This window comes from Populus trichocarpa, chromosome 3 (assembly GCF_000002775.5).
Source record: "Populus trichocarpa isolate Nisqually-1 chromosome 3, P.trichocarpa_v4.1, whole genome shotgun sequence".
NCBI lineage: Eukaryota > Viridiplantae > Streptophyta > Magnoliopsida > Malpighiales > Salicaceae > Populus > Populus trichocarpa.
In genome coordinates this window covers 17458230-17486214 of record NC_037287.2, presented here as the reverse complement: position 1 = coordinate 17486214, position 27985 = coordinate 17458230, and the positions used below count along the sequence as shown (strand labels likewise).

Below are 27985 nucleotides of genomic sequence, written 5' to 3'. Positions count from 1 at the left end.
TTAATTTAATTAATCTAATTAAGAGTTTAATTGGAGAATTGATAATTTTTTAGACTTAATTAAGCTTGAAACTAATTTAATTCATCCAATCAAGGGTTTAATTGGAGAATTGATAAGTTTTGAGACTTAATTAAGCTTAGAATTAATTTAATTAATCCAATCAGGGGCTTAATTGAAGAATTGATAAGTTTTAGACTTAATTGGACTTTGGATTTAATTAAATTAATGAAATCAGGGACTTAATTGAAGAAATAGCAAAGTTTGGGGTTAATTGGGGGCACGATTGCATCAGATTAAAGTCCAAGGACTAACTTGTAAAAGGCACCGAAATGCAGGGCCAATTACAGTTTAAACCAGGGGCTTAATTACAAGACTTTTGAAACCAGGGGTCAAAACGTAAAATGGCCACCTTTTATCTCCAAACGGCGTCGTTTTGAAAGGGACGTTGTTCATCTTCTTCTTCTTCAAGCCAGTAACCATTTTCTGCAATAAAAGCTGGGAAACGTTGCAGCAGTAATCGCCGTCCGTTGATTTCAGTTATGGGTGCCTTAATGGTTGTCGACCCTCAGCATGCCGCCCGTTACTGACCCGCCGGACCCTATATAAACGAATGAGCACCGAAAAAACACAGGTTGGTGAGAGGGAGAGAGGGGGAGAGAGACGAAAGAAACCGAAAAGAAAAGAAACACAAGCAAAGCACAGGAAATTTTAGGTTTATCTACAGAACTCCCATACCAGAAATAGGCTTCCCTCACCAATTTTGTCCTAAGAAAAACGAGAGAGGAAACTGGCCGTGAGAGAGTAGAGACGTGTTCTGGAAAACAGAGCAAAGAAACGAAAAAAACAAGCCGAAATAGAGACACAGGAAAGGAATACAACGTGAGATACAAGCATAAGGAGTAAGAGGAAATTCGAAAACAGAAGCGTCATCCTCAGCAATCTCGCGCAAATTCTCTGCAAAAGAAGCAGGTAAGTCTTCTGCTCTGTTTTCCCCGGTTTTCGTTAATTCATCGCCTGTTTTGAATTAATTAACAAAGGCCAGGCACGCGTGATTTGGATCACGCGTGCCTCATGTGGCCCAGCCGGGTCACTGGCTTGGGCCAGTGACCAGGCTGGGCTGGCTGGGTCTAGCCCAGCCCATGTGGGCTGAGCTGGGCCCAGCCCATGTGGGCTGAGCTGGGCCCAGCCCAAAAAATAGAAAATATAAAAATATAAACATATATATATAAAAAAATATCCATGCATATATTTAAATTATTTTTATTTGGTTTATTAAAGAGCTAGAGTCAGCAACACCATTCATTTTTGTTTTGGGTTACGTAATACTTACCAGCGCCAGAGTTGGAAGTATCCGTAGTCGAATATTCACTGACGCCAGAGTCAGGAATATTATAAGCAAATCATCATAGCATAAACTAATAAACGTTTAGCAATTTAAGACAAAACCAGCAATGCAGTCTGTCTCAGGCAGAACGTTTAAAGGGTGATAATATCTTTCATTTTACGTAACCAATCTCGTACCATAGAATCTCTGTTAACCAGTTAGAGTTCCTAGTGACCAAAATACTAGGTGGCGACTCTTTGAACAAGACATTTTCCCTAAAAGAACAAGATGCCAGATAATCTGTTTTTTTTTTCATATTCAAGATTTATTTTTAAAGCCGCTGCGATGTCGGGTGCGACAAATGATATTGGACATATTATGGTACTAAAGAATTAGGGAAAAAACAAATGGCTGTTAAATAAACATTTTCATCGTCAAACTTTAGATCGAGCTTTAATGTGTCGATAATATAATATATTGAAATGTTTAGCTTCTTGATTTATTTCTGTAAGTACCTGTTTTTGTCAGATTTTTCCTACCTTTGCATTTCTTTGCAATTCAATGGAGATCCATTATGAAAATAACTATAAATGTAGTAATAAGAATTTGTGCCTTCAAATATTCTTACCTTGTAGTAGCTCCATGCCTCCTGGCCTGAAGGGGCAGTGTAGCATAGTGTACGATCACTGCAGAAAGCCACTCGAGCAAATTGATAGATAGAGGGATCCAGTAACAGGGCCAGTAGAAGTTGATAGGTAACAGGCAGAAGTCTTCTCCAGTTTCTCACTAGGATCAGTTTCAAATATCAGTATGAAGAGAGATTCAAAGCCACCCTCTGTTAGTGCTCTCGCTGTCAGGTTTACGTACCTTACCCCAAGCAGCTTCTGGAACAGACGGTCCTGCCTTCACTGGAATTTTAGATATAGATAATCAGCAAACATACTTGTACTTGAAATAAAGTTTGATGTTCAGTTCACCTTGATCGTGCTCAAATACGATTGCTCACAATAAATTAGCTATATTTAGGATTTGTTGTATCAACTTACAGTGGTGCCAGATGTTACGGGCTATCGTCTCTGCCTTCTTGCCCCATTCATGGAACTTATGGATCACAGGTTCAAAGATTTTATGGCTTGACTTCTCTGATTTTTCTACAGCAGTATAAGCCACGTAAGGATACTAATAGATTTGTTGGTACTCAACGGCAACCCATAAGGCAGCTTGCCGGTTGTCAGGGTGGGACATTAGGTGCTGCTGGTGGTCCCATGATGTGGGTGCCCCATTTCTTGGTTTCCTCATCCGATAATGGTGGTGGATGAAGCTGCGAACCCTCTGTGACAGTGGACGATGGGGGTGGTTCATGAAATTCTGCTCCTGTAGCTTTAGGAGCTGATAATGGTGGGACTGGTACTTCATGTTGCTGTGTCTGTTGAGACGTGCTTGTTATTCTGACCGGCTAGAACTGGATGGAAGGTAGATGTGGCAAGAGCAAAAACTAGCAGTGCGAGATTGAATTTTCCTTTGTAAAGGCTGATTGTTTTTATGGAGCTTATAGAGCGCTGTCTAAATATAGAGGTTTCAAGGTTTGGGTGTTCTACAGCCTACACACACGTATTTCTTTGCATTGAAGAAAACAGATAAACCAGCCTTCTAGAGTGGAAACATCCTTAGCCTGTTAGCCACATGCTCTGTCGAGAAGGGCTATCTAGGTGAACAGGTGGCAATGCCAGAGAACTTTTTGGCCGCTTGACCGATTGAAATTATCAGGAGAAGAATCGAAGTTTATAGATAGACACCATTAATTAATTTAATAGCTTGGCTGTTTTTTGTTTACATATCCGAATATGTTACAGCAACCTTGATTTAATGGGTCCAGCCAAGGGACCTCATAAACTGATCCTATTCTAATTTAACTATGCATTTGCGTGCTCTTAATTATCTGTCTTCGAAAGTTACCAATTCACCTGAATATCAGAATCCCGGCGTTTTGCTGAAAAAACTTCATTTTAGACGGTCCTATCTGAATATATTTAGGTTGAAGAGTCCATCATGTTTCTTAGACTATAAACTGTGCTCTAGCAATCAAATTACGACGGTTTTGGCTGCGTAGAAGTTTTCCTTTCAACAACAACAATGCCAAATGCAGAGGGATTATCTCAACTTGCACATTGGATAAACCTTCTTAGATTTTCTTTGATCACGTCATGTTATTGTCCTTGACCATTTGATAACCCTTTGGATGAAATGACAAGGCATTACTACGAATTAATGTTAAGATAAAATCACGGGGTTTTTTGGAATTCCAATTCTCGCAAATATTAACGTTCACAAAAAACTGAAATGAACCCATTATAGAATTGAAGCCCTAAAATGACAAGCCATCCGGGTCTCTCTGTTTTTTTTTCTTTAATGTTGACAGCATTTCATTCACAGAAACTCGACTTTTGAGGAGTCTTTTAAGTATTTATCCCGCTATCTCCGTTCATGATGCTGTTAAGGCTTTTGCAAATTAAGAAATGGAAAACGATGTTGAATGCGGTGGAGGGTGGGAAAAGTATATCAGAAAATATATCCAAATGCAACTCCGTTTTCAAAAATCTACATAACTACATAAACAACAATCAAAGAAAAGAATACATGATAGAAGAGGATAAATGAATAACAACAGGAAAACCAAAAGAAAACTCCCTTCAGACAACAAACAATAAATCCACTAGAAACAGTGAAAATCAAAATTTTGAAGGGCATGAAGGATTCAACTCCAAATGCAATCATTGGCTAAGCAACAACTGGTTGAATTGCAATTCCTGCTTCCTTGAAACTTGAAACGCTCTCTGATAGATTTTGCAAGGCTTTCTCGAAATTAACGAAACCCATAAACCAGAAGTCGTGCCCATCAGTGCTGACAATTTGAATGTACTTCCTTGATGGATTTTCCAGCATGGTCTCCGAGCTGACTGTGCTTATTTTGTCTAAGGGTATCATAAGCTGCTCAAAATAAGTTATTATTGAATTCATTAGTACCATGATATACACGGATGGCTATAGCAAGATAGAAAATTTAGTTTGAGCTTTGATTGCCAAAGATATTTAGTGTTGTTTTGCTGTATCTCCGTGAACTACCCTTTTATATATGCACGATTTCTCTCAACTTGATCACCTTTTGTTTGCAATTTAACAGAGCTTAACTATATATACAATAATAGCTTTGAATGTAGTAAAATCTATCCGACTTGGTGTCTAGCGATGTATTTACCTTGTAGTAGCTCCACGCCTCCTCCCCTGAAGGAGCAGTATGGCACAGAGGACGGTCGCTGCAGAACGCGACTCGAGCAGTTGATAGATAGAGCGTCCCGGCAACAGGGCCAGTAGATGTTGAGAGGTAACAAGCAAAAGTCTTCTTAAGCTTCTCATTAGGATCAGTTTCAAATATATGCTTGAAGAGAGACTCAAAGCCACCCTCTGTGATTGCTTTCGCCGTCAGGTTTACCTTACCCCAGGCAGCTTTTGGCACAGATGGCCCTGTGCTAACTGCATTAAAGTGTATGTGCAGATGCGTGTTAAAACAGATCAGAAATAAGATTGGAAGATACACTTGAACTAAATTCGTTGTCCGCTTTGATGCCAGAAAATCGCTACTCTATCATGGTCAAAGTCACAGTGATGATCAATTAGCTAAATTTAATATTTCATGGTTTGTGAACATCAACTTACGATTGTGCCACATGTTACGGGCTACGGTCTCTGCCTTCTTGCCCCATTCCTGAAACTTATGGATCACAGGTTCAAAAGATTTCTGGGTTGTCATTTCTGATTTGTCAATGGGAGTATAAACCAGGTATGGGTGCTCGGGGATTTGCTGGTGCTCACTGGCATTCCATAAGGCAGCCTGTTGGTTGTCAGGGTGGACGTTAGGAGCTGCTGCTGGTCCCATGATGTGGGTGCCCCATTTCTTGGGATTCTCATCCGATGCTGGTGAGTGATCATTAGGGTGGGATTCCTCCGTGACAGTGGCAGATGAGGTTGGTTCATGGAATTCTGCCTCTTGATCAGCCTTAGGTGGTGGTGGAGGTACTTGTTGGGTTTCTGCCTCTTGAGGAGTGCCTGTCATCTTTACTGAAAGGAAGGTAAATGTGGGAAAACAGAAAAAGCGGCAGTTCAAGATTGGTTATCAGATTCAGTGAGAACTCTTTGGAAGATTTGATGGTTTGGTTGGTGCTAATAAACTTTTGATTTATAGAAGTTCAATTCATGGGTTATCCATATTATATAATTTTGCAGACACGGTTTCGCTTTCTTTGCAATGAAGAAAGATGAAAGATCAACCTTCTAGATTAGCAAGAATGTGTTCAGCCTCATAGCCAGCCATATAAATTATGCTCTTTCTAGATATTTTGAAAACGGGTGCCATTGTCAAAGCTCCGCTTGATATTATCACGGATAGAAAAGAAGGTTTGTCTGCTTTGCATCAACGAAGTAACAAAATATCTAAAAAAATATTAATTTATCGCTTGTCGACCGATTCATGATCACGGTAAGAAAGGAAGGTTTGGCTGCTTTGCTTTGAAATACCCAAACATGTCATCAGGCGAAAGCAACATCTCTCTCTTTTTTAAAATGAACAGGAACCTAAGGTATTGATTAATATTGAAATATGTATATTTTTTTCAAGTATTTTTTATTTAAAAATCTATTAAAATACTTTAATGATATTTTTTTTCATGAAAAGAAATTTAATAACACCAAAATCGATATTTTTAATGGTAGAAATGTAGTTAATCAATAATTTTCTCTTTTTTATTTTATTTTTTTATTACTATTTTTCTGATTTCAAAGTTTATGAATTGGAAGGTAAAAGAAATGAATTTTAGTAAAGAAATGTGAAACCAAAAAAAAAAAAAACCAAAAAGGTAAAACTTAAAATTATTGGGATCAAACTATAATTCCCCATGCCAAACTGGAAAGGGGTTGCATTTGTTTGGTTGTGTCAATGCTGGTTCCTGTTGTTTTAATTTTCTAAGATTGATAAAATTAAATCATGTTTTGCAACATTATGGAGGAAACCTCAAAAAAGCCCTCAGTCTATAGGGCTAATCTTGGTTAGGTCTAAATATATTTTTCATCTAGATTAAATCCTCTATGTATTAATGAATTCTCAATCAAATCATTATGTTAATCTAGGTTAATGTAATGATTAAGTAATCATGGGATAACGAGAATAAATTATACCAATAAATACAAGAGTTTTGTATTATATATATAAAGTTTGGTCTACATGTGAGATTCACGTGATTCAAAAGTAAAAATCTTAGAAAATTTGCTTGTTTTTGTAAATAAAAAAATTAAAAAAAAAATCACACCATCCTCGAGTGTTACTTAATATCATTAATGAAGGATTTGATTGAGACTTCATTCTTACATTTCGGATTTAATTATTGTGAATCTAATCTAAACTCGTTTCAAAGTTTGGGGATTTTTAGAAGGTTTGCCTAACAAAAGGAAATTGAAGCAATAATTAGGTGGGTGAATAGTGATTATAGTTTAATCTGAACTCGATAAATATTTACCTAACATAAATGGATGAATTTTTTTTTATATAGTTACCTTACTTTATGGATAATAAATATAATATAAATATTGTAAAATCTGATCCAAACTCGCTTTAATCTAACTCAAAATATATATTTATATTATATTGATGTATTTGTAGAATATTTAGATTTTTTTAATATTATATATATATATATATATATATATCCAAAATAAATAATCATTTGCTATTCATTATCTATTAAAAAAAAGATATTTATATCTAACTCATCTTATCCATATCCAAAATAAATAATTGTAAACTATAGATTATCTATTAAAAAGAAACATCGATATCCATGTCTAAATCGTTGAATCTCGAATATTCATTAGTATTTTTTATTTATTTAAGTAGTCATCATATTACGTGTTCCGCACATGATTAGCATTGGTTGTCAGGGTGGACATTAGGCGCTGGCGGTGGTCCCATGACGTGGCTGCCCCATTTCTTGGTTTCCTCATCCGATATTGGTGGTGGTTGAAGCGGCGGACCCTCTGTGACAGTGGACGATGAGGGTGGCTCATGAAACTCTGCTCCTGTAGCTTTGGGAGCTGATAATGCTGGGACTGGTACATCATGTTGCTGTGCCTGTTGAGGTGAGCTGTCATTTTGACCGACTAGAACTGAATGGAAGGTAGATGTGGCAAGAGCAAAAACTAGCCGTGCAATATTGAATTTTCCTCTCCAAAGTCTTTCGTGAGTTTTGATTGTTTTTATACACGCAAGTATTTCTTTGTATTGAAGAAAGCAGTTTTTTTTTTTTTTTGGTGAATTGAAGAAAGTAGATGAATCAACCTTCCTAGATTGAAAGTGTCCCTGTTAGACATATGACTCTTCCGAGGAGGACTATCCAGGTGAACAGGTGGCAATGCCAAATAACTTTTTGGCCGATTGAAATTATCAGGAGAAGAATCGAGAAGGTTTCTAGCTAGACACCATTAATAAATTTAACAGCCTGGCTGTTTTTGTTTATGATGTAATATCTAGAGTGAATAAAAATTAGGATTTTAAAATTCTAAGGTTATAGCTGAGATTTTTGAGAAATATAGATAAAACTCTAATAAGTTTGGAATTTAATAATTTTCAATAAAAGAATAAGTTAAACATCCCTATTTTTAGTCTTAATTTAGGAAAATTGATAGTTACATGAATTCAACTAGCATTAGAATTCATATATTAAGCAAAAACTTTGTAAATCTTAACAATTAAATAAATATTATAATAAAAATATTTATGTCATATAATTAAAAAGAAAAATAGTGTCTCTTGTCATTCCCTACTACTTGCAAAAAATACTCATCCTTAGTTAAATATTAGAAATTGAACTTATTCTTAAAAGATTGAAACTATATTTCAACTCTCTCCTCGACCATGTTATCTTCAAGATAATGAGTCAATTTATAAATTTTAAAATTAGATACTTTTGTATTGAATTCTTCTTTTTATACTCAAATCCATCAGTTTATAAATTAACTTTGAGCGTAGTCTTTGATAAGGAATAATTTTATGGATTCATCAGAGTTTCTACTTCTTACATGAACTTTTTAATGTTCTGAATAATGATTTCAATCCCACAATCTTTTTATTTTATAAAGAGCAATGTAATTAATTAATGGTGTCTAACTTAAAGGATACTTTTGTCTCAGGATAAAAAAAAAATATAATAAAAATAAAAGAAACAAGACATAAAAGAATACGGATAAAATTTTATTTGATAGTTATGATTCTTATACTAAACAAATCCTTGTAAATTTTAAAAATTAAATAAATGTTATAATAAAAATAATTATGTCATAAATTAAAAAATAATATCCCACGATCGGTTTAAATATCCGAATATGCTATCAGCAACCTTTAATTTAATGGGATCATGTCAAAGGGACCTCATAAACTGATCCTATTCGAATTCAACTATGCATTTGCGTACTCTTAATTATCTCTGTCTTCGAAAGTTACCATTTCACCTCCGGTAGGAGTTCTTGTAGCAACCCTAGCTTCTAAGCAATAGGTTGATTTGTGTTTTGCTAAAACTCAAGCTGATTAATTAGTATTAATACTAATTAGGGCTTGAGGAAGCAATTGTCTGTTTTCTCTACAATTGATTTGTCATATCCTTTGCCGATATAGTGCCCGATCGGTTGATTTGTTAAGTAGCCACCGACATGGATCTTTTTAACTTTTATTTGTGATTCACTTTCCAATGATTTGTGGTGGCAGCCTGCAACTCCGCTATTAATTCACTTTCGGCGGTGGGGATGGATTCTCTGCTCTTAGCATTTGCTGAAAAAACTTCATTTTAGACAGACCTCCTGTGCTCTAGCAATCAAATTACGACGGTTTTGGCTGCGCAAAAGTTTTCCTTTCAACGACACTGCCCACTGCAGAGGGATTATCTCAACTTGCACATTGGATAAACCTCCTTAGATTTTCTTTGATCACGTCATGTTGTTTTCGTTGACCATTTGAAATTATTTGGATGAAATGGAAAGACAATACTACGAATTAATGTTAAGATCAAATCACGGCGTTCTTTGGAATTCCAATTCTCGCAAATATTAACGTTCACAAAAAAAACAGAAATGAGCCCATTATAGAATTGAAGCCCTAAAATGACAAGCCATCCGGGTCTCTCTTTTTTTTTCTTTTCTTTAATGGTGACAGCATTTCATTCATAGAAACTCGAATTTTGAGGAGTCTTTTAAGTATTTGCCCGCTATACTCCGTTCACGATGCTGTTGAGGCTTTTGCAAATTAAGAATGCGGTGGGTGGGTGGAGAAAGTATATCAGAAAATATATCCAACTGCAACTCCGTTTTCAAAAATCTACATAACTATATAAACAACAATTAAAGAAAAGAATACATGATAGAAGAGGATAAATGAATGACAAGAGGAAAACTAAAGGAAAGCTCCCTTCAGGCAACAAACAATAAATCCACTAGAAACAGTGAAAATCAAAATTTTGAAGGGCATGAAGGATTCAACTCCAAATGCAATCAATGGCTAAGCAACAACTGGTTGAATTGCAATTCCTGCTTCCTTGAAACTTGACACGCTCTCTGATAGATTTTGCAAGGCTTTCTCGAAATTAACGAAACCCATAAACCAGAAGTCGTGCCCATCGGTGCTGACAATTTGAATGAAATTCCTTGATGGAGTTTCCAGCATGGTCTCCGAGCTGACTGTGTTTATTTTGTCCAAGGGTATCATAACCTGCTCAAAATAAATTATTATTGAATTCATCAGTACCATGATATACACGGATGGCTATAGCAAGATAGAAAACTTAGTTTGAGTTTTATTGCTAAAGATATTTATTTTTGTTTCGCTGTATCTCCGTGAACTACCCTTTTATATATGCACGATTTCTCTCAACTTCACCTTTTGTTTGGAATTTAACAGAGCTTAACTATATATAATAATAGCTATGAATGTAGTAAAATCTATCCGACTTGGTGTCTAGCGATGTATTTACCTTGTAGTAGCTCCACGCCTCCTCCCCTGAAGGAGCAGTATGGCACAGAGGACGGTCACTGCAGAACGCGACTCGAGCAGTTGATAAATAGAGCGTCCCGGCAACAGGGCCAGTAGATGTTGAAAGGTAACAAGCAAAACTTTTCTTCAGCTTCTCATTAGGATCGGTTTCAAATATATGCTTGAAGAGAGACTCAAAGCCACCCTCTGTGATTGCTTTCACCGTCAGGTTTACCTTACCCCAGGCAGCTTGTGGCACAGATGGCCCTGTGCTAACTGCATTAAAGTGTATGTGCAGGTGCGTGTTAAAACAGATCAGAAATATGATTGGAAGATACACTTGAACTAAATTTGTTGTCCGTTTTGATGCCAGAAAAACGCTACTCTATCATGGTCACAGTCACAGTGATGATCAATTAGCTAAATTTAATATTTCATGGTTTGTGAACATCAACTTACGATTGTGCCAGATGTTACGGGCTACGGTCTCTGCCATCTTGCCCCATTCCTGAAACTTATGGATCACAGGTTCAAAAGATTTCTGGGTTGTCATTTCTGATTTGTCAATGGGAGTATACACCAGGTATGGGTGCTCGGGGATTTGCTGGTGCTCACTGGCATTCCATAAGGCAGCCTGTTGGTTGTCAGGGTGGACGTTAGGTGCTGCTGGAGGTCCCATGATGTGGGTGCCCCATTTCTTGGTTTTCTCATCCGATGCTGGTGGGTGATCATTAGGGTGGGATTCCTCCGTGACAGTGGCAGATGAGGTTGGTTCATGGAATTCTGCCTCTTGATCAGCCTTTGGAGATGGTGGTGGTGGAGGTACTTGTTGGGTTTCTGTCTCTTGAGGAGTGCCTGTCATCTTTACTAAATGGGGAATTGAATGGAAGGTAAAAGGAGGAAAACACAAAAAGCGGCAGAACAAGATTGGTTATCAGATTCAGTGAGAACTCTTTGGAAGATTTGATGGTTTGGTTGGTGCTAATAAACTTTTGATTTATAGAAGTTCAATTCATGGGTTATCCATATTATATAATTTTGCAGACACGGTTTCGCTTTCTTTGCAATGAAGAAAGATGAAAGATCAACCTTCTAGATTAGCAAGAATGTGTTCAGCCTCTTAGCCAGCCATATAAATTATGCTCTTTCTAGATATTTTGAAAACGGGTGCCATTGTCAAAGCTCCGCTTGATATTATCACGGATAGAAAAGAAGGTTTGTCTGCTTTGCATCAACAAATTAACATGAATGGAAAATATCTAAAAAAATACTAGTTTAATATTTTGAATTATGCTCTTCCCAGATGTAGGATATTTTGAAGACGGATGACAATGTAGGATATTTCTAGATTAGCAAAAAAAAACTATATCTAGTTGCATGTTGCTAATATCAATTTCTAATCAATAGGTGCACTTGTCAATAATTTCTAGACCCTTCTTTTAGCACCCCCGTGTTGACCAGTTACAAAGATTACGGTCTACCCTTTACATGAACTCAAATATAGCACCACGGGATTAGTGCTCCCTTCTTTTAAAATTTTTATTTGCTTCGGTTTTTTGGACTGGAACTAGAAGTTGTACATGATTTTTTTTTTTTAATGTTAGTATCCGGATCAGTTTACATACATCTTAATTAATTTTAATTACAATTGTGAATGTATTTTATTTTTTATTTTTTTCTCTAAATAATTTTTCAAAAATAAATAAAAAATAAAAATAAAAATTGATAAATAACTGTTCAAATATTAAATTTTATGATACATCTAAATCCAATCATTAAGACTTGATTTGTAAATTCGAAATGGTTGGGTGCTGACGTGTCATATTGTGTCTCGTGGCTTTTACAATCCGCCACATAAGAAAAAGTTTGCTGGTTGGGTATGACATGGCATCCATGAATGGGTGAGGAGACCTTTTTGATCATTGACTATTTAAAGGGTCTTGACCAAGATGTGATCGACTTAGGACATCCCTGGTTGGTTGATGTAACATATTCATCAGCTTTAATGACAAATCGTACATACATTACATGCAAATTATCGAAGCATGTGACATTTTTTTTTATGCACCCACGTAATATATTAAATTTCAATTTATTTTTATGTTTTAAAAATATTTTTTTAAAAAATTATTTTTATTATTTTTTTAAATTAATATTTTATTAATTTTTTAAAATTATTTTGATGTACTGATATAAAAAATAATTTTAAAAAATAAAAAAATAATTTTTATAAAACAATTATAACCATACTTTCAAACACTTTCTAAATAAAAATAAATAAATTTTAGCTATATACTTTTTAAATATGGTGGATTGCATTATTCGCTTCAAACATTTTATGTTTTTATAAATTCAAATATTATAAATTAAAATTGTGTATTTTTAATTATTATAATTATTAATTAAATTGAAAAATTTATGGTATATTATAATTAGATATCAAATCTTGATTATAACACTCATTGAAAAACTAGATTTTAGTGGTATAAAGTTACTAACTCATTATTTTTTTTTTCAATTCCTTAATTTCATTATTTCTTCAAATTCATCTATCAAAAACATATAAAAACACTTCCAATTATTTTCTATCAATCTAAAACTATTAGTATGACATTCACTCCTTAAGGTTTTGTTTTCTTTTTATACTCCAAATTATTATGTAATTACTAATATACACATTGTTACTTATAATACCCTTAATAAATAAAAAAGGATATAATAGAAAACCTAATTAATTATTTTATTTTAATTATTATTACTATTTTTTTAAAAATCCATATATATATATATATATATATATATATATATGTCAACCATAGTCACCTATAATTACTCATTAAAGGATAATGTTGTCCTTTTCTATTCAATTTTTCATAGTATCACAGACACATTAGTAGCCTCAATTGATGAGTCAGCCTTCTACAAACACAACAGGAAATACATAGCATCAACAAGTTACATGCAGTAGCAGAAGATCAGTCATACCAACAGCAGAAAAAACTCCAGCGACAGCAACTTCAAAACATGCACAGCAATAGTAGCAACTGTTAAGATTGTCCAAAAATATTAGAAAATAATAATTAAGACAAAAGCATATATGCTTAGTTTACAATCATGAAATTCATTAGATCATGGTAAATTTTCTATCATAACAAAAAGCTTATATATAAAAGATTCTAACATGCATTCTAAACCTATATCAAACTTGATATTGATATAAAAATAAGGTCTTAGCAAGCATACTAGTCATACAACATATTTTTGAATAAATTAAAACAAAACAAAAAATAATTACTTATTTTTTAAAATACTTTAAAATTGATCAAGTTTTATTACTGTTGATGATCAATTTTTTTTCTTTAAGGTTTTATTACTCCTCACTTAATGCAATAGGACTTTTTTCAATAAATTTATCAAGATTACAACATCAACACCTTATTTTAATGGACTCCTAAACAATATCCAATGAACCAATAAAATATTACTTAATAATACCTGTACAATGACTGAACCTGTCATAATTTAAATTTTGACCCTTTTATTTTAATTATTATTATTATTTTATTTACTGAAAAATGATGAAAAAAAAATGATGAAAGAATAATGATGAAAAACAAATAAAAATAAATAAATAAAGAATAAATTAAAATTCGGATTAAAGGCGTCATGATTGGAAGTTTTGGGATTTAATTAAACTTTAGATTAGTTTTATTAATCAAATCAAGAGCTTAATTGAAGGATTGACAAGTTTTGAGACTTAATGGGACTTGGATTTGTTTTAATTAATGAAATTAGGGGTTTAATTGAAACAATACCAAAGTTTGAGGCTGATTTGAGTCAAAATTAAAAGAAAATAAAATACAATGACCAAATTGAAAAGGCAGTGATACTGTAGGGAGTTTAATTGATTTTTTCAGGGATAATTTTGAAAGAATTAGAAGTTTGAAGAGTCATTAAGAACTGAAATGAAACATTCGGAAACCAGGGACTGTTTCATAAAATGCGCTGAAATGCAAGGTCCAATTAAAGTTTATCCAGGGTGACAGAATGCAAACAAGAAAGGGTCTGGAAAACAGAGCAACGAAAAAAAAAAAAAAAGACAAGCAGAAATAGAGAAACAGGAAGGAAATAGAACGTGAAATACAAGTAGAAGGAGCAAGAGGAAACTTGAAAGCAGGAGCGTCGCCCTCAGCAATCTCGCGCAAATTTTCTGCAAAAAGAACCAGGTAAGTCTTTTGCTCTTTTTCCCCGCTTTTCGTTTTAATTCGCTGTTTGCCGTTTACTTTGAATTTACCTGCTCATGCACGCGTGATTCATGTGGCCCAGCCAGGTCACTCGCTTGAGCCATTGACTGGGCCGAGTTGGCAGGGTCTAGCCCAGCCCTTATGAGCTAAGTTGGGCTAAGCCCAAAAATAAAAAATAAAAAAATAAAAAATATGTGTAAGCATGAATAAAAATAATATAAATTTATTGATTTATTCAATAATGCCAGAGTCAAGAATAAAAATACTAATTTAAATTTATATTATTTTCATTCATTGTATTTTGTTTTAGCTAGAAAAAATAAAAAATATGTGCATGAGTAAAAAAAATTTATTTTATTGGTTTATTCATTGACGCCAGAGTCAGGAATAAAAATACTGATTTAATTGTATTTTGTTTTTTTAGCTACATAAAAAATAAAAAATATGTGAATGCGTAATAAAATAAATTTATTTTATTTTTTTATTTACTGATGTTAGAGTTAGGAATAAAAATAGTGAGTTAAATTTATAGCTACGGAATATTTACCAACGCCAGAGTTGGAAGTATCTGTAGTTGAATATTCACTAGCGCTAGAGTCAGGAATATTACAAGTAAACCATCATAGCATAAATCAATAAATTTTTAGCAATTTAAGACAAAACCGGCAATGCAGCTTACCTTAGGTAGGGTACGCTAGGGGTGCTAATACATTCTCAAGTCACAACCAGTCTCGTACCATAGATCTCTGTTGACCAGTTAGGGTTTCTAGTGACCTTAATACTAGGTGACGACTCCTTAAACAAGACATTCCCCCCAAAAGAATAAGATGTCAGAAATCCTGAATTTATTTTGAAGCCACCGCGATATCAGGTTTGATAGAACCTAAGCTCTAGATTTGAAGAAATTTTGGGAGGAAAAACAAAAGTTTAAAACCCGAACACAATGCTGGAAAATAAGGTGAAAAAAAGTGTCAAATTCTGTCAAAACAATACAAAATTAACTAACCCCAAACATTCTTCTTCAGCTTCTTTTTTATAGATAATTTTAGAAACCAAAAGTTAATGGACATCCTCTACTAATAACTTTAATTACCCACAATAAACTAGAATTAAATATAAATATTTTTATTTAAATCATGTGACTTTTGAGCTAGAAAAATTTGTTCATGAAACCTTGGAAGAGTTCTGGAAAAACTTATGAGATCTTTCCTTTCATTAAATGGACAAAGCAATGGGCTAGGCTGAAAAAAATATTCTTTATGGACCAAGATCAAGTCCAAATTTTAGTCGGAAAAAAATAATATTTTGTTAACTAAAAAATTATTTTACAATAAACCTAAACCCTTGTCCAGGCCTAGACGCACACATGTGTAGATTTAGAATATGTTTGGGAACGCGATGCAAATCGTGTTCCCAAAAAAATTTAATTTTTTTTTTGCTAAAATTTAATATATTTTGTATGTTTTGGATCGTTTTGGTGTGCTGATGTTAAAAATGATTTTTAAAAAATAAAAAAAAATTATTGGCATGCATTTCGGCACAAAAAATTATTTGAAAAGCAACCGACCACACTGTCAAGCACTCTCTTAATCCTAAACCTCAATTTGCTTAAGATATCTCCCCTTTAAAAGCTTTGATACCCTTTGAATCTAATTTTAACTTCTCAATTTTTTATTTAATAAACATAAAAAAAGGTTATGTTTCTTTTCTAAGTGGAATAGAGTTTTTGGTTTCACAAAAATATGTTAACCAAGAATTCTTTTAGATCAATTTCTCATTCGTCTATATTTTTTAAAATCATGTTAATGTTCTATATTAAATTGCTTATATTAAAGATTAAACTTTCAAAAAATTTTAACCGAAAAAGTAAGTAGACTACCTTTTAATTTGATTTCAAACATGTCCATGTAACCATATTCTTAGATAAATTTTCCAACAACACAACACATCATTAGTAGCCCCTTAAAAGTTGCAATAGTTATTGCAACAATAACAACTATTTTTTCTATAACTAACCTCAGCAAAGGGACGTCGAGGATCTTAGATGAGGTAGTATGGTATTTTTTTAATGGCACATGAAAAGTAAAACTTGCCTTTGAAGAACTTATTCTAGTTATCCGTAAATTATCAGATCAAGATATTGAAGACTTGCATATCTTTCTCAAAAAAAAAAAAAAAAGACATCCTCGAATTGGCTTCGTTTGTGAAGTTCCGAAAAATTCTTAGTGTTTGAACTCTAGAAGATCCTATTTAAGAAAGAGCCTTTTATTTCTAAATGAGTCTTTAAGAATATTAGTTTAAGGAAAGTATTGTTAAGATAAAAAAAAATGTGTTTAAAATTTTTATATAGCTAGTTAATTAAAATTCTTAATGAATTAGAATTTAAAATTCTTGTTGAAAAAAGGATATTTTGAACTTATAATCTATCTATAAATATATAAATATAAGGGGCAATATATGCTGTTAAGGCTTTTGCAAATTAAGAAATGGAAAACGATGTTGGATGCGGAAAAGTATATCAGAAAATATATCCAAATGCAACTCCGTTTTCAAAAATCTACATAACTACATAAACAACAATCAAAGAAAAGAATACATGATAGAAGAGGATTGTCTTAACCTAATTTTTGAACAAAATAATAAAAATTAAATATAGTTGACAATGGGGTTAAGACAACACAAAATTTGAAGTTTGGGGATGTAATTATAAAATTTGAGAGTTAATTGATCAATTTTGAAAGAATTAAAAGTTAAAGATTTAATTAAAGGCCAAATTGAACAATCCGGGAATTAAGGACTGTTTTGTAAACAGTGTTATAATTTAGGGATTTAATTGAAATTAATCCAAAAGGGCAAAATTAAAATAAATTTTTAATTGCTTAGAGATCCAATTGCCGAATTTCCAAAGAAGCAGGGGTCAAAATGAAAATGTGTCTTTTAGCCGAAACGTCGCCATTGCTGGTGGAACAGTCGTGTGATCTTCTTCATCCCGATTCAACCGGAGACCTGAAAATCTGCAACAGATCCAATCGTGGACCACGTCTCTTGCCCACGATCTCGTTCGTGGAAGATAACAGTCCTGCAAAGGCAGGACTGGTTAGAGGCAAGCTGCTGGGTCTCTATAAAAGGGGAAGAAAAACCCAGAGCGAGAGGGGGGGGGGGGGGGGGGAACGAAAAACCAGAGAAGAAAAACCCAGAAAACAGAGGAAGAAAAGCAGGGGGGGTTTGAAGGAGAAACCGAGGAAAAACTCAAGCTAAACCTAGACGAAAAAAACAGAACCAGGGGGGAAAAAAACAGAACCAGAGGAGAGAACTGGAGCAAAACCCAGAGAAAAAAACCAGAAAACAGGGGAAGGCAGAGCACGAATTGAAACAAAAGAAAAGCAGAGGAACAACACGGAGAGGATAATTGGTTCTGCCATTGCTTTCATCCCTGCAGAAAACGACCCAAAAATCAGTATCCACAGAAGCCGGCACCTTCGTTCTCGGTTCCTTCATTATCTCAAAATCTGCTGGAAAACGAAAGCAGACCGTGGGCACAGGAGCAAAAAGGGAAGGCAGAAGTAAAGGTATCAAGCAGGCGAAAGTCACCACCAGCGTTGCAGCCATCTTCGCCACTCCAGAAGCAGTACGCCAGCTCTTCATCCCTTTGCGTTCTTTGAAATTAAATGATCAAAGAACACAGTGCGAAGGTAATTTAATTACCTTCGCACAGTGAATGCACGCGTGAAATCACTTCACGCGTGCTCCACATTTTGCCCAGCCGGGTCACTGGCTTGGGCCAGTGACCCGGGCCGGGCTGGCTGGGTCCAGCCCAGTCCAAAAAAACAAAACAAAAAAACAAAGATGTGTGTATGTATAAATAAAAAATAAATATGAATTTATTGTTTTTATTCATTGATGTCAGAGTCAGAATAAAAATATTGATTCAAATTTATTTCATTGTATTTTATTTAAATTACATAAAAATAAAAAATATGCATGCAAAAATAAAATAAAATAAAGTAAATTTATTGGTTTATTCACTGACGCCAGAGTCAGGAATAAAGATACTGATGTAAATTTATTTTATTTTATTGTATTTTACTTTTATTTAGTTACATAAAAAATGTGTATGCGTAAAAAATAAATTTATTTGATTTGTTTATTCACTGACGCCAGAGTCAGGAATAAAAAATACTGATTTAGATTTATTTTTTTTATAGCTGCGTAATATTTACCAACGCCAGAGTTGGAAATATTCGTAGTTAAATATTCACTGGCGTCAAAGTCATGAATATTACACGCAAACCATCATAGCATAAACCGACAAAATGTTAGCAATTTATGACAAAACCAACAATGCAGCCTGCCTCAGGCAGGACGTTTAAAGGGTGATAATATCTTTTCTTTTGCATAACCAGTCCCGTACCATAGAATCTCTGTTGACCAGTTAGGGTTCCTAGTGACCATAATACTAGGTGGCCACTCCTTAAACAAAACTGTTCCCCATTAAATAACAGGATGCCAGAAATCCATTCTATTCCACCATATTATTTTTAAGGCCGCCGCGATGTCGGGTGCGACAGAATGGCGACTCCATTGGGACTAATGGACTAAGCTTTGCCTTTTGTTTGTCAATTGCTATAATGTTTGTTTGTTGTGTTTATTTGTTTATTTTTCCTGCATTTATTGCTTTAGCATGCATCCATGTTTATATTGTCATGCATCACGTTAAGAGCACACACCTGAAAATCTAGGATATGTGGGGAAGTAACGGTACCCCAACGGCTTTAGCTTGGGTAAGACTCGTGAAACCATCCAGCTCTCGCTTGATTGTTTACTTGGAAGTGGTTAATATGCCAAACTGATATTAGTCAGGGCCTCTATTTTCACACTACTTGTAAGCCTCATATCGACCTTTCAAGGACGATCACTGAGCATGCGAGAAACCCTTTGAAACTAGATAATGACCAACCCCTTGATGCACTCAACAATTAGGATCTTCCTATTAGTTTGTCACCCCGTGAAGGGCGAGTCCGCATTTCATACGCATTTTTTATTGAATCAACATTTTTGCATAAATTGCATGATTTACATTCCCAGGTTGAATTATAGGTTCCCTATTGAAACCTACCTATAACAATCATTTGAGAAAAAGACAAATGGAAAACGAAGAAAGAGCCCAGTTGAAAGCCCAACACAAAAAAGAGGTGGACAATATTAAAGAAGAAGTCGCAAGGCTTACTAGTCTACTCGAACAGGCCTTGAGAGACAAATTCGAAAAAGCAATACATATAGCTCAGCCTGAACCTATGCTCGTAAATCCCTTCACTCCACAGAATCCGGGAGCAAACGAGAAGGAATCTAAAAAAGGCAAGATGGTAAAAGAAGATGATCTGAACAAATTCATTGCCCTAGAGCAAAGGATGAGGGCATTTGAGGGAATTCGCCTACATGATCCTATAAAGGCTGCTGAGATGTGTTTGGTGCCTAACGTTGTCATTCTCAAAAAGTTTAGAGTGCCAAAATTTATCAAATATACGGGAACTCAATGCCCTATAACTCATCTCAAAGCATACTGCAACAAAATGGCTGAGGTGGTTGATGATGAGAAACTGCTGATTCATTTCTTTCAAGACAGCTTAAGTGATGTTGCCCTCACTTGGTATATGCGGTTGGACAATACCAAGGTTAAAAAATGGAAGGATTTAGTTGATGCCTTCAGGAGGCAATATAAGTTTAATATAGACGTGGGCCCTGATCGGTTAAACTTACAAGCTATGGAGAAGGACAACAAGGAGTCCATAAGGGAATACGCTCAAAGATGGAGGGAGGTAGCTATACAAGTTAACCCTCCTATGTTGGAAAAAGAGATGATCAGTTTATTTTCCAACAGCTTTAAAGCTCCGTACTTTGAATACTTGGTTAGAAGCTCTGCACAACATTTCACTGACCTGGTTGTTATAGTTGAAAGGATTGAACAAGCCATTGGGTTAGGTAAGATTGCTAACCCGACTGAGAAGAACGGGTTCACTGAAGGGGGTGGCCAAGACTTTTATGGTTCTTATAGCTAATTTCTTCACGCCGACTCCCAGAAATCAACTATCTTGAAGAGAAAGCTATGGTGATATTAGGTCGAGAATGATCTACATATGACTTCAATTGATTGTTGAAAAGATGCCCTTGTTGAGGAGAATGAATGATTGAAAGATTCCAGAAATTCCAATCAATGATTGCTAAATGTTTAGCCCCTTTATGTGTTACCAAGCCAATTTTCATAGCCCAAGATGTTGGCATAAGTTCTTTGTTATTGAACTTCTTTTCTAAAGTTTCAATGAAATAATGAGTTTGTCATTCAATTGTGTTTACGACCAAACATTATTCATCTTCTTAAGAGAGTTTTCTTATAAGAACTCACGAATACACTTTTAAAGCCTCGTGTAGTCTCATAGACGCAATTCATCTCTTTTACCAAAATTAGTTCCCCTATTGGAGTTTTGAAAAATTGATCTGGCATTTTGATTTCAAAAAATAATTTGAGGTTTATTCAAAAATGATATTTTGACATTCTACTTGTAGAATGACAAGTGAATCAAGCAACTCTGTCATTAAGGTGACTAAATTATAAACCAAAAAAAAAGAAAAAAAAAGAAGTGAATAAACACCCTTACCCTATGACTTTTGAATCATGAGTTTTTAAATGTATGAATAATGGTATGTAGTGAACTCGTTGCTCATGATTCATGAAATGCATCTTTGCAAAGACCAAACCATCATACTGGATGAGGTCACAGTTTATTGATCTTAACTACTTGTGCTTGAAATGAGGAAATGTCATCTTTGTTATTCCTTTCACATTCTGAAATAAGTACATCCCTTGCGATCTCTTTTTTAGCCTGAATAATTTTTATTTCATGAAATAAATCCCGATTAGGATCACACTCCACACTAGGGGGCAAGAGAAAATTTCATTGAGAAAAGAGAAAAGGCCGTGAGAAAGCCAAAAAGGCATAAGAGCTCAAGAAACTCAAATGCTAGGGGGCATGCTCAAATGACTACAAAAAGTGACATCCAAGATAAATTGAGTATGTCCTAGCAAAGCAATAAAAAAAATAAAAAGCAGCAAATCAAAAAAGAGCGGCAAAAGAAAATATGAATGACATCAAGAATTAAACTGTTGATAGTGATCCTCAATCTTTGAAACCCTGAAACACTCTTTGAGCCTTATGAATCATTTTTTTCATAGCCAAAAACCACAGCCTACGTTACGTGCCTGTAGAAGTCCTTTCTAATCAAGCAAGCAAGCAACCTAGAACAATAAACAATGCTCTCAAAATGCAAAGAATACTTTTCATAAAACTCATGATATCAAGAACAAACTACTCATTATTATTCATGCTGATAAAAATGAGTGTTAAAAAAGAGACAAGTTTTTCTCATACAAAACCTCGAGCTTTTTCTCGAGCCCTCCACTTTGAAAACCTATAAAAACAAAAGGTCATCTCATGACGTATTTTTACCGAAGACCTCATTGCCAAACACAAGAGCAAATAATCTCTTTTCCAAGAAAGAAAATAACCAAGGAGTTGCAAGATTTCAAAAGCAAATTGTTTTAGACTCACATCGAAATAATTTTTGTTTTCAAAATGCAAGATCAAGATTTCAAGATTCATTCTAGACCCATATTCCTTCACCAAACTGAAAAGGAGAGAAATGAAAGAATGACCTCTTAAAACCATTATTTGTCTAAGTCGCTGACAGAGCACACTTAGGGGCAATGACCAATACAAGGGGGCAACATTGTGTTTAGAAGGAAAAATTCTAGAAAAGGAGATGTTAATTTCCTTCAACAAGACAAGGGGGCATTTTGGTTTATAAAAGACAGATTGATCCTTTCAACTAGTGACACCGAATGTTTTTAGCAGTGAGACGAGGGGTAATGAATGATCCTCTCAAATTATTTGACGAGTCAGAAAATCTTTAGCAAGCAAGTGGGTCACGATGGGCACCACAAAGCTTGAGTTGTGCAAACAAATCTGGAAAAAGACTTATATGGGCTAACTCGAGTGGGCTAGAAAGCCAAACGATAAAGATGACAAGATCTCACCAACCAAGCAACAAGAAGACTACGAAGAAATGGGGGGCCTATATTTCAAATCAGGTAAAGATGCATGCATATCATTTAAACTTTGAGACATTGTACAATAAGTTTTGCAAATTTCATAAGAGAAAATTCTAACGAAATTCATCAAGTGGAAGGCCAACTTGAAATGGCGAACATTGAAATTGCTTTTGAAAATTTTTCACTTTTGAGAATTTTTCAACCTGGGCAGGCCGCCAATGAGAATTAGGCCACCTGAAAAATCTCTGTATTTTTCCACCACCTTTCATTTTCCATTCCCAAGGTAGTGCGTTTCTTACCCTACCTTCTTTTGAGTGCGCCTTCGAGCTCTCATCTCATTTTTTTTTTCGAGTGCGCCTTCGAGCCCTCGACCATCAAAGGTAGTGCGTTTCCTACCTTACCTCCTTTCGAGTGCGCCTTTGAGCCCTCGACAATCAAAGGTAGTGCATTTCCTATCCTACCTCCTTTTGAGTGCGCCTTCGAGCCCTCACCTCATTTCTTTTCGAGTGCGCCTTCGAGCCCTCGACCATCAAAAGTAGTGTGTTTCCTACCCTACCTCCTTTCGAGTGTGCCTTCGAGCCCTCGACCATCAAAGGTAGTGCATTTTCTATCCTACCTCCTTTTGAGGGCGCCTTCGAGCCCTCACCTCATTTCTTTTCGAGCGCGCCTTCGAGCCCTCGACCATCAAAGGTAGTGTGTTTCCTATCCTACCTCCTTTTGAGTGCGCCTTTGAGCCCTCACCTCATTTCTTTTCGAGTGCGCCTTCGAGTCCTCGGCCATTAAAGGTAATGCCTTTCCTAACCCTACCTCCTTTTGAGTGCGCCCTCGAGCTCTCATTTCCTTTTGAGCGCGCCTCCGAGCCCTCATTACCTTCGAGCTTCCATCTATTGAACAATGCGCCTTCGAGCCCTATCACGTCTTCTTTTGAAAAAATCATCGTATTTTTTCACTGGGCAGGTAACCCATTACAATGTGACCATCTGGGCTGGTAACCCATTACAATGTACCATCCTGAAAAATCCTCGTATTTGTTCACTGGGCAGGTAACTCATTACAATGTAACCATCTGGGCAGGTAACCCATTACAATGTGATCATCATGAAAAATCCTCGTATTTTTCAATCATCGGGCAGGTCGCCTGGAACAATTAGACCACTTGCGAAACCATTTTCGCGTTTTATTCTTTATCGGGCAGGTCGCCTGGAACAATTAGACCACTCGCGAAATTCTTCGCGTTTCTTTTATCATCGGGCTGGATGCCCAAAACAATTTGATTCATTTCAAAAAAAAAAACAAAAAAATCAAAAATGGGCTGTCTTCCAAATGACCTGTTCTCTCTGTAAAAGTCATATGTTTTCGAAGTTTTCAAGACTTAAAAAAACAAAAACAAAAAAAAATTTGTCTACATTTTTTTTTTATAAATTTACCACACAAAGCTCAAGAAAATGAAATTTTTCAATGTCTTTGTATTGTAAATATTATAAAGAGAAGGCAACTGTCTTAACCCAATTTTTGAACAAAATAATAAAAATTAAATATAGTTGACAATGGGGTTAAGACAACACAAAATTTGAAGTTTGGGGATGTAATTATAAAATTTGAGAGTTAATTGATCAATTTTGAAAGAATTAAAAGTTAAAGATTTAATTAAAGGCCAAATTGAACAATCCGGGAATTAAGGACTGTTTTGTAAACAGTGTTATAATTTAGGTATTTAATTGAAATTAATCCAAAAGGGCAAAATTAAAATAAATTTTTAATTGCTTAGAGATCCAATTGCCGAATTTCCAAAGAAGCAGGGGTCAAAATGAAAATGTGTCTTTTAGCCGAAACGTCGCCATTGCTGGTGGAACAGTCGTGTGATCTTCTTCATCCCGATTCAACCGGAGACCTGAAAATCTGCAACAGATCCAATCGTGGACCACGTCTCTTGCCCACGATCTCGTTCGTGGAAGATAACAGTCCTGCAAAGGCAGGACTGGTTAGAGGCAAGCTGCTGGGTCTCTATAAAAGGGGAAGAAAAACCCAGAGCGAGAGGGGGGGGGGGGGGGGGGAAACGAAAAACCAGAGAAGAAAAACCCAGAAAACAGAGGAAGAAAAGCAGGGGGGTTTGAAGGAGAAACCGAGGAAAAACTCAAGCTAAACCTAGACGAAAAAAACAGAACCAGGGGGGAAAAAAAAGAACCAGAGGAGAGAACTGGAGCAAAACCCAGAGAAAAAAACCAGAAAACAGGGGAAGGCAGAGCACGAATTGAAACAAAAGAAAAGCAGAGGAACAACACGGAGAGGATAATGGGTTCTGCCATTGCTTTCATCCCTGCAGAAAACGACCCAAAAATCAGTATCCACAGAAGCCGGCACCTTCGTTCTCGGTTCCTTCATTATCTCAAAATCTGCTGGAAAACGAAAGCAGACCGTGGAAACAGGAGCAAAAAGGGAAGGCAGAAGTAAAGGTATCAAGCAGGCGAAAGTCACCACCAGCGTTGCAGCCATCTTCGCCACTCTAGAAGCAGGTACGCCAGCTCTTCATCCCTTTGCGTTCTTTGAAATTAAATGATCAAAGAACACTGTACTACCTTCGCACAGTGAATGCACGCGTGAAATCACTTCACGCGTGCTCCACATTTTGCCCAGCCGGGTCACTGGCTTGGGCCAGTGACCCGGGCCGGGCTGGCTGGGTCCAGCCCAGTCCAAAAAAACAAAACAAAAAAACAAAGATGTGTGTATGTATAAATAAAAAAATAAATATGAATTTTTTTTTTCATTGATGCTAGAGTTAGAATAAAAATATTGATTCAAATTTATTTCATTGTATTTTATTTAAATTACATAAAAATAAAAAATATGAATGCAAAAATAAAATAAATTTATTGGTTTATTCACTGACGCCAGAGTCAGGAATAAAGATATTGATGTAAATTTATTTTATTTTATTGTATTTTACTTTTATTTAGTTACATAAAAAAATGTGTATGCGTAAAAAATAAATTTATTTGATTTGTTTATTCACTGACGCCAGAGTCAGGAATAAAAAATACTGATTTAGATTTATTTTGTTTTTATAGCCGCGTAATATTTACCAACGCCAGAGTTGGAAATATCTGTAGTTAAATATTCACTAGCGTCAGAGTCAGGAATATTACACACAAACCATCATAACATAAACCAACAAAATGTTAGCAATTTATGACAAAACCAGCAATGCAGCCTGCCTCAGGCAGGACGTTTAAGGGGTGATAGTATCTTTCCTTTTACGTAACCAGTCTCGTACCATAGAATCTCTGTTGACCAGTTAGGGTTTCTAGTGACCATAATACTAGGTGGCGACTCCTTAAACAAAACCGTTCCCCATTAAAAAACAGGATACCAGAAATCCATTTTATTTCATGATAAATTTTTAAGGTTGTCGCGATGTAGGGTGCGACAAGAATAAAAGAATGACAAGAGGAAGACTAAAGGAAAGCTCCCTTCAGGCAACAAACAATAAATCCACTAGAAACAGTGAAAATCAAAATTTTGAAGGATTCAACTCCAAATGCAATCATTGGCTAAGCAACAACTGGTTGAATTGCAATTCCTGCTTCCTTGAAACTCGACACGCTCTCTGATAGATTTTGCAAGGCTTTCTCGAAATTAACGAAACCCATAAACCAGAAGTCGTGCCCATCGGTGCTGACAATTTGAATGTACTTCCTTGATGGATTTTCCAGCATGATCTCCGAGCTGACTGTGCTTATTTTGTCCAAGGGTATCATAACCTGCTCAAAATAAGTTATTATTGAATTCATTAAGTACTACCATGATATACACGGATGACTATAGCAAGATAGAAAATTTAGTTTGAGCTTTGATTGCCAAATATATTTAGTTTTGTTTTGCTGTATCTCCGTGAACTACCCTTTTATAGATGCACGATTTCTCTCAACTTCACCTTTTGTTTGGAATTTAACAGAGCTTAACTATATATAATAATAGCTATGAATGTGGTAAAATCTATCCGACTTGGTGTCTAGCGATGTATTTACCTTGTAGTAGCTCCAGGCCTCCTCCCCTGAAGGAGCAGTATGGCACAGAGGACGGTCGCTGCAGAACGCGACTCGAGCAGTTGATAGATAGAGCGTCCCGGCAACAGGGCCAGTAGATGTTGAGAGGTAACAAGCAAAAGTCTTCTTCAGCTTCTCATTAGGATCGGTTTCAAATATATGCTTGAAGAGAGACTCAAAGCCACCCTCTGTTATTGCTTTCGCCGTCAGGTTTACCTTACCCCAGGCAGTTTGTGGCACAGATGGCCCTGTGCTAACTGCATTAAAGTGTATGTGCAGGTGCGTGTTAAAACAGATCAGAAATAAGATTGGAAGATACACTTGAACTAAATTTGTTGTCCGCTTTGATGCCAGAAAATCGCTACTCTATCATGGTCACAGTCACAGTGATGATCAATTAGCTAAATTTAATATTTCATGGTTTGTGAACATCAACTTACGATTGTGCCACATGTTACGGGCTACGGTCTCTGCCTTCTTGCCCCATTCCTGAAACTTATGGATCACAGGTTCAAAAGATTTCTGGGTTGACTTTTCTGATTTGTCAATGGGAGTATAAACCAGGTATGGGTGCTCGGGGATTTGCTGGTGCTCACTGGCATTCCATAAGGCAGCCTGTTGGTTGTCAGGGTGGACGTTAGGAGCTGCTGCTGGTCCCATGATGTGGGTGCCCCATTTATTGGGTTTCTCATCCGATGCTGGTGGGTGATCATTAGGGTGGGATTCCTCCGTGACAGTGGCAGATGATACTTGTTGGGTTTCTGTCTCTTGAGGAGTGCCTGTCATCTTTACTAAATGGAATTGAATGGAAGGTAAAGGGGGAAAACACAAAAAACGGCACATCAAGATTGGTTATCTTATTCAGTGAGAACTCTTTGGAAGATTTAATGGTTTGATTGGTGCTAATAAACTGTTGATTTATAGAAGTTCAATTCATGGGTTATCCATAATATATAATTTTGCAGACACGGTTTCGTTTTCTTTGCAATGAAGAAAGATGAAAGATCAACCTTTTAGATTAGCAAGAACGTGTTCAGCCTCTTAGCTAGCCATATAAATCATGCTCTTTTTAGATATTTTGCAGACACGGTTTCGTTTTCTTTGCAATGAAGAAAGATGAAAGATCAACCTTCTAGATTAGCAAGAACGTGTTCAGCCTCTTAGCTAGCCATATAAATCATGCTCTTTTTAGATATTTTGCAAAAG

General features: G+C 35.6%; 2 protein-coding genes, 1 long non-coding RNA gene and 1 pseudogene across 6 annotated transcripts; 1 reads left to right on the top strand and 3 right to left on the bottom strand.

Moving 5' to 3' along the window:
- LOC112327012 (GEM-like protein 5) lies at positions 1-4099 on the bottom strand (annotated as a pseudogene).
- On the bottom strand, positions 3884-5655 carry LOC7481191 (GEM-like protein 5). The gene is made up of 3 exons (XM_002303724.4): positions 5039-5655; positions 4581-4855; positions 3884-4312 (listed from the first exon to the last, which is right to left on the bottom strand). Exons 1-3 carry the CDS (start codon positions 5433-5435, stop codon positions 4103-4105), a joined length of 882 nt encoding a protein of 293 aa, XP_002303760.2. The 5' UTR covers positions 5436-5655; the 3' UTR covers positions 3884-4102.
- On the top strand, positions 4558-27437 carry LOC127905060 (uncharacterized). 2 transcript variants are annotated; one of them, XR_008058715.1, is made up of 3 exons: positions 4558-4706; positions 10516-10916; positions 27289-27437. It is a non-coding gene; the product is annotated as an uncharacterized LOC127905060 (long non-coding RNA). The 2 variants fall into 2 exon arrangements; XR_008058714.1 differs by lacking the exon at positions 27289-27437 and adding an exon at positions 27059-27220 and having other exon boundaries at positions 10516-10686.
- Positions 9699-27690, bottom strand: LOC7481192 (GEM-like protein 5). 3 transcript variants are annotated; one of them, XM_002303725.4, is made up of 4 exons: positions 27559-27690; positions 10848-11243; positions 10390-10664; positions 9699-10127 (listed from the first exon to the last, which is right to left on the bottom strand). In XM_002303725.4, the coding sequence occupies exons 1-4, from the start codon at positions 27620-27622 to the stop codon at positions 9918-9920; spliced, it is 945 nt and encodes a 314-aa protein (XP_002303761.3). In that variant the 5' UTR covers positions 27623-27690; the 3' UTR covers positions 9699-9917. The 3 variants fall into 3 exon arrangements, with proteins under 3 accessions (XP_002303761.3, XP_052307185.1, XP_002303759.2); XM_052451225.1 differs by lacking the exon at positions 10848-11243 and having other exon boundaries at positions 27220-27622; XM_002303723.4 differs by lacking the exons at positions 9699-10127; positions 10390-10664; positions 10848-11243 and adding exons at positions 26088-26494; positions 26762-27036 and having other exon boundaries at positions 27220-27622.
- Positions 27691-27985: the final 295 nt, after the last annotated feature.